Here is a 17549-nt window from a genome sequence, read left to right on the forward strand (position 1 = left end):
ACCAGACCCCCGCAAACAAATAACCTGCCAGGCGAAAAACGTGCACACGTTATGCTAATACAGCCTCCAGACATGCTACCTAGCCAATCCCCTTCCAAATGAATTGCCATTCCTTAGCTCATTTATCTAGAAATTCCAGAGCTGCCACTGCTGGTCCATAAAATACATTCAATAAAGCTTCAGTGAATGAAGGAACGAGCCAATTAATGAACAAATGGAAGAGGAAATCTATAGCCAGACTACAAGCAAACCCCAAACAGAATGAGTCTTCCTTTATGATTGCGATTGCATTAGGACAAAACATATTCATGCATCCAGTCACAAAATATTTATTGAAGGCCAACTATAGTTTTTAACAATGATTTCCAAGGAACTGTAAATACAATGGTGACTAACAAAGACAAGGTCCAAAATCATGGCACTTCCTTTCTTTTTTTTTAAGACTTTATTTTTAGAGCAGTCTTAGGTTCACAGAGAAAGAAAAAGAAGGTACAGAGATTTCCCAGATACCCTGTGCCTCCTCGCATGCTCAGCCTCCCCCGCTGTCAACATGAGAGTGGTATGTTTGTTACAGCTGATGAACCTCCATTGACTCGTTATCACCCAGGGTCTGTAGTTTACCTTAGGGTTCACTCTTACGTTGTACATTGTATGAGTTTGGATAAATGTATAATGATATGTATCTATCATTATGGTATCATTCAGAATACATACAGAGTACTTTCACTGCCCTAAAATCCTCTGCATGGCACTTACTCCCCAACGGCCAATACTGAAGGCTTGGTGATGTCAAACAAACAGCTACCACAGATGGAGCAAAATTCATTTCTCCTTCTCTGAGTTTTAAAATTTCCGTAATAAAAAGTTAAAGAAATGATCCCGGAGACTGCACTGCTATTTATAGGCACTCCTGTTCTAATAACCAGAAGGGCAACAATAATAACTACTAACGTTAATCTAGTGATTATTCTACACGAGGCACTTTTACCCATTTTTTGAGTTACTTAATCCTCCTAACAACCATATGGGCCAGGTTCTCTTGTTATTCTGATTCTACAGATGGGGAATCTAAAGCATTGAGTGCTTAAGTAATTTGTCCCAGGAAGAGGCAGAGTTGGGATGTGAACCCGGGCAGTCTATCCTGCATGCTTAATAACTATATTCCTAAAAACACAATTTTAAGGCCTCCTGGGAATGTGATTCTTGGTGACCATCTGGCTGCAATTAAACATTTCACAGAAAATACACTATGCTGAATGTTTTAGAAGGTATATATCAAACATACATAAAACAGTAAACAGTACCTAATATGTCAAAGAGTAACCCTGTATACTATTTCTGGTTCCCTTTTCCTACCACCGGCCCTCTCCTCACTTTTCCTAGATAAGGAAAGATAACACATAAACCCAAGTCTGAAAATCCCAGACACTTCATTCAGCCCAGGCGACCAGTGGGCATCTCAACACCACCTGCTCTTTAAAAATCACGGGTCTTTCAACTGCTCAAGAGATGCCACAAAATCTTATCTTTCAACCACTATGAGAGACATCCAATACTATGGGTCTCAGATAATCACGCCAAGGTTCGACCCAGTTGTGTTTCACTAGTCAAAGTATGTAGCGTTAGCTTCTGGGATTCCCCAGAGCTTATTTCTAGTCTTCAAAGGATTAGAGACATAAATCTCTCATTTTTAAGGAACTAAGATCATAACTTTCAATGTTTACATGTTTTAATTTTACATCAGTATACAGCTTGACGAATTTTTACTAGTATGGATAAAAAGACCGCCTGAGGTACATATGAAGATATCAGAATTTCTCTTGCTGCAATTTGGCTGATTAAAAAAATTGATTAGTAGCTCATTTATATATGATTTTAATTCTAATTCTCTGTTACAAGTAAAAGCTACAATGTTGATATTATAAAGGCATTAATTTGGATGACTGTGATTCTATAAATGAGATTCAAGATGATGAGAGCTGAAAAAGTGACTGTCACAAACACAGTGTCTAGTTGTGGAACATAGTAGAAAACAGAGAAAGAAAACAGAATCATTTCAAGAGACAGAGATCAGAAGTCACTAATGGAAATCAACTAAGACAGGAAGACCATGGAACTTCTTGAAGGATTTCTTTGTAGGGACTCCAATAGTGTAAACAACCAACCTGGAAAAATACCTTTTCCAATCTGGCTGTTTGAAGAGCCCAGGCCAAAAAGACTGCTTTTCTCAATAATTAAGGGGGCCAAGACTAGCTGTGCCTAGGGCACTTAAGCATGGAATAAGCTCGCACCCGAAAGCCAGGATTATTCTACATAAAGACATATCAGCTTAGGTAGGTCCTGGGACTCACCTGAGCATCTGGAATTTACCCACCCATGTGTAATACCTGACACTCCTTTCCCGGAGTATTTGGCCAGGAGTGATCATCTGAGTGGCTCACGAAAAGGGAAGGAGTTCAGAAAAAGGGTGAGGCCAGGCTGGGATTGCAGGGAAGCAGCCTGATGAGGAAGTTCTCTCTCAGGTCCACCGCTGGGAGACAAGGTATAAGCCATATTCATGAGAATAAGGTCCTGTCTGGGTTGCCTTCTTACAGTCTCCCAACCCAATCTCTAGGCGGATGACTCCAAAACCTACATCTACAGTTCTCTCCCCATCACCAGACTTATTTATCCAACTGCTTGCTGGATGCCTCCACCTGATGGTTCCACAAGGACCTCAAGATCCAGCTAGTCTAAGACTGAACCCATGACCTTCCTCCCCAGATATCTTTCTCCTCCAGTGCTCTCTTATCAGGGAATGATACTGCCATCCACCCAGCTGCTGAAGCCAGTTGCCCAAGGCATCCTCTTCAAGTCTTTCCTCTCCTTTATCTCCCACATACTATCAAACTTCTTGATTCTATCTCCAAAATATTTCCCCCAAACATTTATGATAATAATTCAAAGATGTTAGAAAAGCTGTTGGTCTTATCTTGATGTTTCCTTCCATGTGAAAGGGAGACCAAATGGACACTCTCTGGACACACTTGGCCTCCGGGCAGAATTGAACACTCTTGGAACTCTCTATCTCCCTATTCACTTTCTCCTGGGAGAGTGAAATGACTTCTCTGATACTTGAATTTAGGAAAAATAAACTGGGCATGCTTAGCTCAGCTCTTCTCTTTCCTCCTCTTGGAAGTTGGCCTTCTCTGCTGTTCCTCAAGGAGCTGGCCCTTCTACCTCACATGGGTCTGCCCGAGTCCAGCATTGCTGAGACTGGGTGGGTGAGTCTGTCTAATTCTGGAGATCAACTGCTAGGCCCATTTGGCTCTCACACTAATCTATATCCTCCAACTTTGCCTTCATCAATAACAACACTGTAATATAACATAGGTAGAGAAAGATGTACAAATCATAAATATGTAACTTGAGAAATTTTTACAAAGTAAAATAAGACTTACATAAATAGATATACCATGCTCATAGATCGGAAAGGTGTCAATTCTCCCCCAAAAGTATCTATAGTTAACGTACTCCCATTCGAAATCCAGGAGGTTTCTTTGCGGAGGGAGGTGGAGATTGACAAGCTGATTCTAAAATTTATATGAAAATACAACAACGCAGGAAATCTTGAAGAAGAGGAATAAAGATTGTGGACTTACACTACCAGATGTCAAGACCGACTACAAAGCTACAGTAATTAAGGTAGTACAGAATGACCACAAGGACAAACAAACCAACAGAACAGAGAGTCTGGAAATGGACCCGCACATACACAGCCACTTAAATTATGACAAAGGTGACCTTTCTGATAAACAGGTGATCTGCAGAAAGGATGATCCTTTTGATAAACAGTGCTGAGTCAACTGGATATCCATACTGAAAAAGTGAACAAAAATAATATTTTGATTCTCCATCTACTGACTCATTAACTGGTTTAGAATCTACATTGAGGAGGGGGATTTACTGGTAGAGCCAATACAAGTTTCTGTTAACCTCTCCCCTGAATTCTAGTTATCCTGTATTCTGTAATCCACTCCTCCCACTGAAGCTTGGAATACTTTCCCTAAACCACCTATGTGATCATGTCACTCTCTTGCTGAGAATTGCTCCCCATTGATGGCTCCCCATTGCCCTCAAAGTCAAGTCCAAACTCCTTAACAAGTCTCACCAGGTTCTTCCTGATGTGGGCCCTGCTTTCTTCTCCATTCTCATCTTTCCCCACTTCCTGCTGGAGCCTCGACACATGCTCTGTGCTACTTCCTTTTCCCTTCGAAGCATTTATACATGTTGCTCTTCCCACCTTGACAACTCTATGCTCCTTTGCTTGATGAATGTGTACTGGACCCATGGTTCTCAGCCTAAACATCACTTCCTGTAGGTCTAAAAACATCACTTCCTACAGGTCTAAACACCACTTCCTGTAGGAAGTAGGTACACACACATGAATATACACTCTCCAGCCTCCCTAACAACTCGCTACTTCCTGCCATGCCCAAGGGCTCCTACGGCACAGTACTGTGTTCTCAGCCTGGTCACGGCATTCCCCACACTGTATTATTATTGCTTGTTTACTTTTCTGCAGCTCCCTGAGGGGCAGTGACCTGGTCTTGTTTACCACTGTATCCTCAGTGCGGAGCATATAGTGAGTACTGAACAAATACTAGCTGAAATGAGTTACATTTACAATTTCCAAGTATTTTCAGCTATATAGCATTTTTTAAAAGTCCTATGAGGTAGGATAGGCATAAAGAGTATTCCCATTTTACAGATGGTTCAATTGAGGCTAAGTGACTTTGTCAAGGTCAATCAGCTAGGACAATGGTACCATGCCCTTCTAATCTTATGATATTTAACTTGGTTCATCTTTAGCCACAACGTATTTTCCACTGTTTTGATATAACACATACATACCTCTGGGCTTAGTTTAAATGGTACATTTTTCCCCAAGGTTCTTTTCTTTTTTCTTTAACCTTTATCAAGGGAAATTTCCAACATATACAAAAATAGAGTACAGTGTACGGAATCCCCATGTATGCACCACCTAGTTTCAACAATTATCAACTCATGACCAATCTGGTTTCCTCTGTGCCCCACCCACTCTTCCATCTTCCAAATTACTGGAAGCAAAATCCCAGACATTAAATCATTTCACCTATAAATATTTCAGTTAAATGGTACATTAAACACATCATTCACAGGCATATCAGGTTGGTAGTATTAAAAAGACTCATAAATGGGGTCCTTCCTTATAGCTCAGTAAGAGAAGCAAGAATACGAATTATTTCCTTGTTGGTCGGGGGACTGTTGCAGATACACCAGTATCTCTCCTGGTATATAATCATCAGCATTCAACCACTCTGGGTAGGGTGATATGGATTAAAGCACAGGTAAAATAAGCACAACATTTTCAACTGACTCAGAAAAGTGGATCTCAAAACTTCGCAAACTTGAACGGAAAGTATACTAGGATGCTTGCAGCTGTTAATAATTATCATAGACCTTTTTTCCCTCATGCGAGTTATCAAACCAGTCATGTCAACAGGTCAACTGCCCCAGCCTGAGTGGAAGACCTGCTTGGGCTTCACCTAACACAGATGCTGCCACATGAGATCCAGTTTGTGCTTCTGCAAAATCGAAACAGCGAGCTCAACTCTCATAGGAAACTTCCTTCCTTAAACATAAATCTTAGACACAAAACCATCTCAGAAGCGATGAGAACCAGGTCGTACACAAGTAACACATTATCACACTCATCAGCTCCCATGCCAGGTTGTGCAATAACATAATGGATCCATAAATCTATGTAACTATCCATGGCGCCAACAACAGGGTGGGGAGAGAGTTTTGAATCCTCTTAGATGCTATAAAAATTGTCCGCAGCCAGTAAAGCAGGCTGGGAAGTTTAAGTTTTCCCCAGAGGCTTCACAATGAGAAGCAGGTTAAGGGAGCTGCCAGCACATGGTTTCATTCTGCAAACAAATCATGAATCAAGATGCATACACACGCCGTACATATATATATTACTCTGATGAAGTTAACATTTCTTGTCTCTAAGATCAATGCAATAAATCTTCTGTTTCACAGAGGTGCAGTGAACCATACAACTACTATATTTCCAACTATATAACTGTTATCCCACCCGGTTCCCTCATTTTATAGATGTCTGTAATCTTTAAAGTGCTATATTAATATAGTTTGAATATTATTCCTTTAACTAACACTTACTGAGCACCTACTATATGCCACACACTGTTCTAAGCACATAGCATACATCAGTGAACAAAACAAAGAATAAACATAATAAAAAATAAACATGTTAGAAGGGGGCACATGCTAGGGAAAACAAAAAACGCAGTGCAAGTAAGCAGGATGGGCCAAGGGGGCAGGTTTCAGAATGAGCAGGTGTCAGGGAGGAGAGGCAGGCAGCCACGGCGGGCAGGTGGAAACAGAGTGTCCAGGCAGAGGACACCACCATGGCAAAGGCCCCCAAGTGGGAGCGTGCGTGGCATGCTTGAGGAGGAGCGAGGGGGCCAGGATGGAGCAAGCAGGGAGAGAGCAGTGAGGGAGGAGGTCCAAGCGGCAATGGGAGTCAGGTCATCCCAGCTCCTGGGCCTCAGGGAGGATTTTCACTTTGGTTCACAGGGGAGCCTCTACAGGTGTGCGAGCGGAGGAGTGGCACGACCTGACTTCGGGTTTCAAAGGCTCACCCTCCTGGCTTTGATATTGACGCTAGACCGTAGGAGGAAGGGAAGAAGCAAGAAGACCACTTAGGAGGCCACCGCAGCGATGGCGAGAGCAGGGGGAGAGCAGAGGTGATGAGCCACGGCAGGTGCCGGGCACACTTAGGAGGCTGCGCGGATGGGGTCGCCTGATGGATCAGCCATGGGATGTGAGAGAAAGAGGGGCGTCAGGGACAACCCCAGGACTTTTCTTCTGAGTGATGGGAGGGGGAGTGGCACTGCCTTCACCTGAGATGGGGAAGGCTGTGGGCAGAGTGGTCTGAAGGGGACGAGGATGAGTTCAGGTCTGGACAAGCTGCTAAGAATTTAGGACCTCTGAGTGGAGATGTTCAAGACGGCAGTTGGACACGTGGCTGTGGAGCTCAGAGAAGTGTGCTGAGGTACAAACTTGGGAGTATTATATTTGTCACTGATACTGCTATTAGTAACAACCCAATTTATTATTAGCGGTTAAGACAAATATTAATATCAATAATGAAAGTTATGCACACACAATGTCCTTTTACACAGAGAAGAATAAGACTGAGAATCATAAAACAAACAAAAGGAATTAACTGTTTGCTGACTGAGTCAATGGTCATGTTCATTTCAACCACTTGAACAAAATGAAGAAAAACTGTATTCATCGTTCCTTTCCAAGATGGGAACTTGCTCTTTTGTAAATATTTATGGGAATCTGAAAGTGACCATGTGAAGCAGAAATGAACTCACAAGCTGGGACACTAACTAGATAGTTTTCAGATCTTGAGAAATAGCAAATCGACTAGAGAAGTTTCCACAAAACAAGAGTTTAAATGAAACAGTCCTTCCTTTTTAAGTATCTGCCCTTTCTGCCTTATTCATCTCTAAGGGTATTAAGTGTCCAAAAAGTTTCCTTTCCCGATTCTGTTTCTAATGTATGATGACACTGGGCAAGGTTGCTGGTGGATGGCGGGAGGGAGGTGGGTGGAAGTTCTACAGCTGCAGAAGATGATGCAACTTTTAAAAATTCATCTGACAGAGAAATGAAAAACATTTAAAAGCCGTCGATAAACCTGCAGTAGAGATGTTGCCCACGCCCCATCCCTGAAGCCTGCTGGCACAAACGTCAAAGCAAAAATTTCAGCACTAAATCAAATTAACAAACATTCTTTAAGCACAGCACGAGTGTAGCTTATTACAATCTGGAAAATTCCACAGTATTTATCAAATCCTAAGCAAGGCTATGATGCTTAAAAGTGTACCACAGTAGACGTCACTGACAGCCACAAGCACAATGGCTCTGGGTGTGTTGCTGTGGCAACCGCGTACTCAGCAGCAACACGCTGTCTGCTTCTCGCCAACCCAGAACCAGGGGCAGGAGAAAACAGCCAGCTTCCTGATGGTAACAACCCAGGGATTCACAGCGAGGGCCATCTCCGTCACTCACACACGCAGGAGACTTCCTTTCAGTAGTCTGAAACCATTTCCACCAAATACCTTGAGAAAAAAAATGCACAACCCCTCTCTCTACTGCAGAACCAGTCAACACGCCCAAGCACAAATCACAAGAGAAACATACCAGGAGAGAAGAGAGATTGAAAAGTACCAAGGTTATGTGTTTAGCTGGGTCCAGGCATGAGTGGCTTTTCTGAGGAGGAAATACAGAAGGGCCGGTCTATTTGAAAAGTCATCCTGAGAAACATTCCATAGAGAGGAGATCAGTAAGAAAAACAACAGCAAACTAGAGCATGAGCCTTTCGAGGAAAGCTGTTCCTATATAGAAGGAGAGCTGCACACGAGGACAATGAAACCTCAGAAGAGGCATAGGAAGTCGTAGACGCCAAGCCCTACAAGGTACTTTTTGGATACACCACATTACGTTGAAATAAAACAGAAACTGTCGAACATACCTTTTCCACAGGCAGAAAGTCATTTTCTACTTCAATCGACCTTGGTCTTAGCTTTATTGGCTTGTCTTTGAAAATATCTCCAAAGCCCACTCCCTTAACTTTCTTCGGCTGGATTGCGGCCGTTGCGACTGTCCCGTTGGCACCCTCGGATTTGGTACTGCTCGAGTCACCCCCATCACTCTCGGAGCCTGTGGTTTCCCTTAAACCTGTCAAGAGCGGGGATGGGGAAAGAAAGAGCTCAGAAATCAGCCATAGCCGTGAAGCACTTCATAGCCAGCCAGGAACCACTGCTAAAAGTGTCACTGGGTATGGGATAACTTGCACTGCGGTTTTTCATTTAGCACGTGAATATGTTGCATGGGGGCGGCTCTGAGTTTTGTTCCATCTCCCCACCCCCAGCTTTTTTTTTAAACATCTTTATTGGAGTATAATTGCTTTACAATGGTGTGTTAGTTTCTGCTGTATAACAAAGTGAATCAGCTATACATATACATATATCCCCATATCTCCTCCCTCTTGCGTCTCCCTCCCACCCTCTGTGCCCAGCTTTTAATATTAAGAAGTGAATCAAAACTTTTCAGAAAATCTAATTTCAAAGCAGATCTCTTCGTAAATGTGACATTTCACCTCTTTTCAGCCAGAGCCTGGTTCTCAGCCAAATTTGTTTTGCTGCAGTCTGTGCAATAACAACTCTTCCCGCCCCCTCCTCGCCTCCCCACCTAGTCAGTACCACATACTGTACCTCCCATTTCTATGACTCATGTCAGTTAGCAATTAGCAATGAAAGTAACATTTCCTAAAGGGAAACTGTAAAGTTAAAAGCCATTTAAACAAATTAGCAATTAAAGAAACCACACAAAATTATGACTGCCAAAGAATTAAATCTCTTTGGATGGCTTCACAAGGAATAAATGCACGCAGACATGTTTCTCGAGGAAAGCATTAAACCAAACTTGACATTGAAACCCTTTCACTGGCAAGATGATTGTATTTGTTAAAGAGGGAAAGGAAGCTGCCCTCCGGGAGGCCAGAATCCCCCAAGCCTACAGTTCTTCCTCCCTCCTCTGACACCAACGTCTCCCCAGAGCTGAACTCCTTTCCAAAGAAGAACACTGGGGACGTGACACCTTTCCTTTGACCTCCGGTGGCATGTGTTGGAAGTCATCAAATAGATATCAGCAAGACAACATGGACACTTACCTCCCCAGATTCTTTTTTTCCCCAGGCTCTGCCCACAGTCATTTTCCTAAAAGGAAGAGCCTATTTGTTTCTAGTTAATTTCTGGGTGTACGTTCTTACTTTGATGGTCAGTACATTAGTCATGCCATCAAAGGGCAGGATTAAAAGGATATCTTATGGAAAGTTCCATTAAGCCTGTCTCTAAAAGCCTCTAGATGTGTAGAATAGCTCCTGAACATTTACTATATGTCTCCTGATGACAATGATGCCCTTGGGATGAAAGTATACCATCAAATTTTGTTCTCTATTAGCCACACTGTGCATTATCTTCCTACACGTAAGGTGGCCTCTTAGTACATAAGAATGATACACCAAATAATTGCTCACATAAAGTGTCACAAAATGTTGAAGTCATTCAAATAAAGAAGTCTCAGTGCAGGAAGAAACTGTTAAATGAAAACAGAAAAATATAGAAAGGTCATTATAAATTGCTAACAAGTTTCAAAATCAAATCCTTTAAACAATGGCTGTGTTTCTTGTTGCTGCTGTTTTCAATAAAATGGTATTTGTAAGCCAAGAAGGAGGGGGCGGGGAGGAAGATCCCTGGTGTACATTTTAATTAACTAAAGAACAGCATTTATGAGCAAGAACAGAGGGCAGAACAATGAGGAACAGCCCACAGCAAGGGGGTCGGCTCCAATTTACAGGGCTGGATGCGAGTGTGCAAACATGGAGAACCTCCCTGGATTAGCTATCCATTCGTGTGTTTATCTGTTCATTGTTTTTGGAAATACCCCTGCTGGAGATATAATTTTGGAGTCTAAATATTGTGTCATTTCCCCTTTAACATGTTCTCATTTTGCCGTATGGATTCTTTCTGTGTGATAAATGGCTTGTATATTCTTTTCTGGTTTGGAAAGAAGCATTTGAGAGCGGAATAAAGAAATGGTTAGTGAACAGAAGACATCCCTGCTCCCCTTCCCTGCCGCCGCCACCACCAGCGCCACCAGCAGAAGGCAGCAGGGCAAATGGATTCGGGCAAGTCTGTTTTAGTTCTTCAAAGAGAAGAATTTGAAGGATTCTTTTATCATACCTCATTAGCTAGAAACACAATATTTTCAACCACTGCCAACCTGATTTCACTGAGCTTCTGGTTTTAGGGATTTGCCACCTTCCGGGCTCATCTTAATAATATCATATTAATCACTGTGAGAAATACTCTTTATGTTACACAGGGAAAGGTTGCACGGTCATTCAACCACACAAGCATGGGCTGGGAAGGAAACACATGGCAGATTTTTCTTCTGGATATTCTGGTAGCTTGTTTCTATCACTTTTAAGTACTATGAAATTAAATGTCTGAATATCTGGGTTGACGAAATAACTCAAAATCTAGTTCCTTCCCTTCGGAGGAAAAGAAAGGTGGCTTTTCATTTTTGGTGCTGTATCTTTTAGCCACTGGTGCTCATAACACACACTATTATGTAAACTATCCCTGTGTCATGCTCGTAATGCCAGGTGACACTCGAGGGCAGTGCAACCCAAAGTGAGGTCTGTGGACTGGAGCCAAGATCATGAAGGGCTCGTTCCTGGTACACAGAGAGACAAGCACAGAAAGTGTCCGTGTTTGGAAATGCTTATAGCAGTGTGCGCTGGTGCTACTTCCAGAAGTGCGGCCAACAGACGCGTCTGGGTGAACAGGGCACAGACCAACGTCGGTCTGCCTGCTCCTGCTGGGAGGGGCGGGTGGTGCAGCGCATGCGCAGTGAAGGCAAGCCAGCAGTACCCGGTGTCTGTCCGCAGGGGAATGGAAATAAAAATACACTTCACTGCAGACGGTTTGAGAAGTGTGGCTCCGGTGTTCACGCGTGAACCTTCTCTTTCATCACTGTGTATACGTCTCTATGTACGCATATGTGTACATGCACACTAAGGTGGATGCTTTTCCTTCGCAGTGAAAAAAGAACAAAGCTTCCTCAAGTTTGCTTTGGCCACTCATATAACTGGTCAAATTACACAGAAGTCATTGCCAATAATTTCCTTAATATTCCAGCCCGTGAGCCATTTTTGTTTATTTTCAAGTTTACACTCACACGTGTAGTGCTTACTGTGTGGCAGGACTGTTCTAAGAACTTCACGAGATTCATTCATTAACCTCATTCATCTCCTTCCCCTCAACTTTTGGCAGCTTTCTTTCACAGCACAAAAGGCTACACACTGGTCCTGCCAAAAGAAGTCTGCCGTGTGGCGATTGGCTGAATGAGCAAAGCAAAATACCATTTCTGGCACGGACTTTTCTTACCAAAATCTTACTTCTTTGAACCCCGCAATGAGGAAATGACTTATTGGTTTCCAATGACCCACTCAGTAAAAGCAATAACCACGAGAGGTTGACATCTCCACAGGAAGCCATCTTACACCACCCCAGAGGCCCAGAGATACTGGTACAAACACATATGCCATGACCAATGTTACTGATCCCTTCTCTGCACGCATGGTTCATGCACGCATGTCACACACATGACAGAGGCACAAAGCAAACAAGACAGCGCCAGGGGCTGGTGATGGGAATGCTCCTGCAGCACACACCAAGGAGACGGCACTTATCTCAGGCAAATAAGTCCATGTCCTTGGATCAGAAATTCACACAGACACTTGGCAGAAGCATGAGCAGCTCAGGAAAGTGCAGCTGCATCAAAAAACACAAGAACCCAGATCTTATCTTTACAATTGCCTCCTCCTGTTAAGGTCACTCACTGTAATAGCGTCTGTGGCCCTCCGTCTTTCCCGGTGCAGCTCGGTACAGAATTGTCCCTTCAAAGGTAGTCTTTCCTGACAGTGAATGAGAGAAGAGAAGGGGAGAGAAAAACAAGAGAGAGGGAGGGGGAGCAAATGATGGCAAAAGAAGGAAGAGGGAGAGTCTTTAACTGAACTTGTCTTCAATGAATCCACTGCAAGAGCTTCATCCACAAAATTAATTAGAAACCATTAGGCAGAATTTAAGAATGTTACAGAATGAGCCCAAAGTCCCCATGCAAGCATGATGGCAATGAGCGCCGGAATTAGGGCTCACCTCTGCAAATGCCTGGCATGTGGATTATGCCCAATTTAAACCTGGAAGCCACTTCAATATTATACCTCAAGAGTAGGAAAACCTCAACCAGAGGAAATCCAATCAATCGGATTCCTTAGTTAACTCATTCTTCTCCTTGGAGAGTGTGACCCAAACATAATATAGATTTTGGTCCATTATTCTTTATCTTCTACCCTTAGAGCCCAGTATGATACAAACTGATATTCATGACCCCAAGAGTCTAAACAAGGCACAAAATCCCTTTTAAAAGATTTTTCATTCTTAGTATCTTTAAGCAAGAAAATGTACAAGTATTCTAGAGGGGGGCTTTTACCAATGACGTTTGAAACCAATCGTGGCTTCCATGTCAATGTAAGGGGTTTTCTGCTTAGCACCAAAGACATCAGAAAACCCTATTTCCTGAAACATCTTAATTGAGGTTTTGCCATATCAGTCATGAGACTGTACTTAAGCATGAGGACATAGGACTCACCCAGTGTCAAATGCAAATTATCTTCTTTTTTGTTGTTACAAGTAGAGGTTATCAATAGCATAAGACTGGACACATGGCTAAAGCCCAAATCTCTCTGGAACCATGAGTAAGTACATAGACTACACACACTCTGCCCCAGTTTGAGGGTGCACACACACACACACACACACACACACACACACGCACACACCCTACAGAGAGTACCATCAGCAGGTAAAATGGTTTGATAAAGACAAGCTCAATTAATATATGCATTACTCTAAGTTATCCAAGAAATTGGTCCTATTATGGCTGTGAGCTAAATATCGAACTGGAGGCCAGTTACATAGCTCCCTCATAATAAGTCTGAGGGATGAAAAGGTAGGCTACATTTACAGAGAGACAGAGAGTGTAACTGAGTGAGAGAGAGCAACTTGTCTCACTTTTTAGAAACATTCTTCAGGAAAATGGGAAATTCCATTAGGGACCATCATGTCAACTTCTGGGCCATGTCACTCCTAATAACATGAAATGGATTGTAAATGATCAGATCAACAAATTAAATGGAATCAGGTATTGCCAATTTCTGTGTCCTACAGACATGGTGGTACACCACTGCTTTGAAATCTGCCCTTTTTGACAGATGTGCTCTGTCCAATTAAAGCAAAAACTTAGATATTCAAATCACTGGCTACATAAGGATAATCCAAAGAAACAAGTGTTTCAAATGTTCTCCTTAGACTTGTAGCTCTGGAGGACTTTGATGACAAAGTGGAACAAGTAACAGTGGCTAGTTTTTATTTGGGTGAATTTTTATTCTGCTTAACTTCAATCACTAAGGTAACATTACTCCCAAGAAATACAGCTGTTTTGTGAGCCAGGCCCCCCAGAAGTGAATGGCAGCAGTCCTTCTGGTGTCAGAAAAAAGTAAGAAAAAGAAATCAGTATTTCAAGAAAGTTCCTCCAAGTACAAGAGAACCTCCCTTTCTTCTTCCCCAGGACCAAGTCTGAGAATCACTGAGGTAGACATGGCCCTGCTATCTCTGAATGGCCAAGCATTTCTGCAAAATACCCACCCCCCACCCCGTCCACTGGCAGCAAGAGGACTGGAAATGGAACCTGGGATGGGGATGAGTGAGGACACACACGTTCCATCTAGAGAACAAGAGATGGGCAATTGGAAAGTCCATGAATATGAGTGCTGTTTATTTTGGGGGAGGGAGGAATATTCTACTGTCACTATTAAATATTAGTACTTGAAGGCAGCAAACACTGTAAAAGGGAAGCATTTTAAAATTTCAACACAAAATCATATGCTTACGCTAGCATCTAATTTTGCCTGAAACTCTATTTCATCAATTTGCTAATTGCTCTTCACTGCCAACAGAACCTCATACACAAAACAAATAACATTTAATATTAAAAAGTATAGAGACACCAAAGCGTGGGGGGAGGGTGCCAGCCTGGCTTTAGCTCTTATAGGCAAGGGGCACAAGCAATCCATTTCTTACAGCTAATGAAATAAAATATTTCTATATCATGGGAGTGGTTTGCCCTAAGTTTTAAAAGGCCATCTCCATCTTTGCCTTCGCTTGACAAGTCACTAAAGTATCTGAACCTAAAATTCAAACATAAGGAATTAGGAAAATAAGAAAGTCAATTCAAACTTAAATATCATGGTTATTAATGGTTATAGAAAGAAAATGCAAACTTTCTCCCTCTGAAAACTATGGGAAATAGCTTAAAATGTTTCTGTAGCTAAATGATATTTTTCTTAAAAAAAAAAACAGGAATACTTCTTAGTTTTACAAGAATTATTTTATAATCTAAGAAATTAAATAATATCAAAAAGATGTTAGAAACAGGAAAGTCACATTTATATCTTAAATGTGAAGCAAAGTATGTATGAAATTGAAACCGGACAGTAGTCACATCTGGATTTCTTTGCCTCTACATCCAAATAAATCTTACAGATCAAGATATTTTCTGATTGTAATTTAATGCAATAATATCAATATAATTTGTAATTAGTTCTATTTCACATCATTTAGTCAATACTCGCATGTGCAAAATTATAACTGAAAAGGTAATTAATTGATCATAATCTGTGATCATAAGAAGAAATAAGTTAAACTGTACTCAGATTTGAAATTTGTCAGATGCTCCGTGAAAGGGTAAACTACAAGCCATAATGGGAGCAATACCAAAGTGTGTGCAAATTATATGCAGGAAGGCCTGCATGTAATGGTGGCTTCATCACTCAGAAGCGAGGCCACACCCAGGACTTCATCTCACTGGGCTTTAGTGTTCTCATCTGACACCAGGCTAGATGAGCTCTCAATTCCTTTCCATCCCTAACATAAGATCCTGCCCGCACAATTATTGCAAACCCTTGGATGTTTTGTTTTTTAAAAACCTAATTTACTCAGCATTTTTTTTTCACTATTGATCTGTTACATGGGAGCCCATTTCACTCTTTTTAAAAAAAAAAATTCCCTGTTTTGGTACCATTTTGCAAGCCCTAATGAGTGCATAGATCTGGGTGATAATCATCAGTGGCTGCTAATATTCAAAAAGAAAGATAGCCAGACATTATGAGCCTCCAGATAGACTATCCATCACCACCTATGAAGCAGTTCTGTCCCCCCACCCCAAAAAATCTCTCTCAAACCTGAATTTAATCAAGGCCCTACATGCAATTATCAATTTATAGGAATATAGAGTAAATGACACAGCAGAGATGAAATCAGCAAAAGGCAGGCTGTGGGAAACTAATCGACAAAGGACCTCAGTTTCTTCAGCAAAAAGTAGCAACGAAAAGAGGCGACATGGAAGAAGAATCTAGAGATTCAAAGAGAGTTGAGACATATCAACCAATCACAAGGTATGTACTTTCTTTGGGTGCAGATTCAAACTAACAAATTGTATTAAAAAATAGAAGACTATTAGGGGAAAGTGAACACTGACCATATAGGTAATTACTTTGAGGAACTGCAATTATTATTATTATTATTATTACAATTTGGAGTGAGAACAGTATTTAAGACACCCTTTTATTGACACATATTGAAATATTTATGGATGAAATTATATGATATCTGGGGTTTGCTTCAAAATAATACAGGGGGGGACTGCGTAGTGGTATAATTACAATGAATTGGCCACAGGCTGCTAACTGCTGAAGCTGGGTAACAGGTACACAGAGGTTCATCATACTATTCTCTCGATTCGTGTATGTCAGAAAATTTCTATAATAAAAAGTTGACAAAAATCTTTTTGAAAAAGCACCTTTAAAGTTCCATAAATGCTATGAAAGGTAAAGATGCTTTCAAATTTAAATATACAGCAAAAAGTTTCTGCCACTACCTGACAATGAATTTTCTTGTTTGAGATAAAATGTTTAAATCAACATATCAACCAACACAACTGCTGTAACTCTATCCTTGATAGATTAGATTACCCTGAACAAAGATCTAAAGTTTAGAGATTTTCATAACCAACTACCATATATAAAAATACATCAGGGTAAAAGAAAAGCAAGTTCAAGCAATTTGTACCTTTCATTCAAAGCTAAAAATGCCTCCTCAGAGTAAGAAGGATTCAGCAAGCATTTACTGAACACCTACAATGTGTCAAGCTGTCGCGGCACACTTCCTTATAAATAAAATGCAATGTTTCTTCAATTGCATTCATCCATTGGTTAACGAAACTCAGCTGAATAACTATCCTCAAAAACCTTCTGAAAGTAACAATGTGAAGAGTACAAACATCAAAGAAGTGTGTGTACATACAGGGGTAGGTGTGTGTGTGTGTATAACAAAGAGATGTATAAGGATACATTGTACACAAAGTTTTCTTCATATGTACCAGGATACAGATTTTATCTGTCTTAAAAAAAAAACCTCCCCCAATGTCTACTAGCATTTAAATTGAGAGGATTTTTATATGTCACTAGGATCTCTAAAAATTACCAAAATGGTGCAAACATTAGGAGTTTGACTTACTCCCAGAGCCATGTATTTTTTTTATATAAACTTATTTATTTAATTAATTTAGTTTTGGCTGCATCTGGTCTTCGTTGCTGCGCGTGGGCATTCTCTAGTTGCGGCTAGCAGGGGCTACTCTTTGTTGTGGTGTGCGGGCTTCTCATTGCGGTGGCTTCTCTTGTTGTGGAGCACGGGCTCTAGGCACGTGGGCTTCAGTAGTTGTGGCACACGGGCTCAGTAGTTGTG

General features: G+C 41.4%; 1 protein-coding gene across 8 annotated transcripts in view; it reads right to left on the reverse strand.

Annotated features, from left to right (window-relative positions):
* Positions 1–17549, reverse strand: part of SH3KBP1 (SH3 domain containing kinase binding protein 1) — a 337377-nt gene that overhangs the window by 129899 nt on the left and 189929 nt on the right. For 5 of the 8 annotated variants that reach the window (XM_082375630.1, XM_082375631.1, XM_082375634.1 and 2 more), the window contains 2 exons: positions 12530–12604; positions 8594–8799 (listed from right to left, as the gene is read on the reverse strand). In XM_082375630.1, the coding sequence (XP_082231756.1) occupies positions 8594–8799; positions 12530–12604 (281 nt within the window). The remainder of the gene's footprint in view (positions 1–8593; positions 8800–12529; positions 12605–17549) is intronic. The other 3 variants (XM_082375635.1, XM_082375637.1, XM_082375632.1) reach the window with 1 other exon arrangement.

Source organism: Balaenoptera borealis (assembly GCF_965194805.1).
Source record: "Balaenoptera borealis genome assembly, chromosome: X".
Lineage (NCBI taxonomy): Eukaryota > Metazoa > Chordata > Mammalia > Artiodactyla > Balaenopteridae > Balaenoptera > Balaenoptera borealis.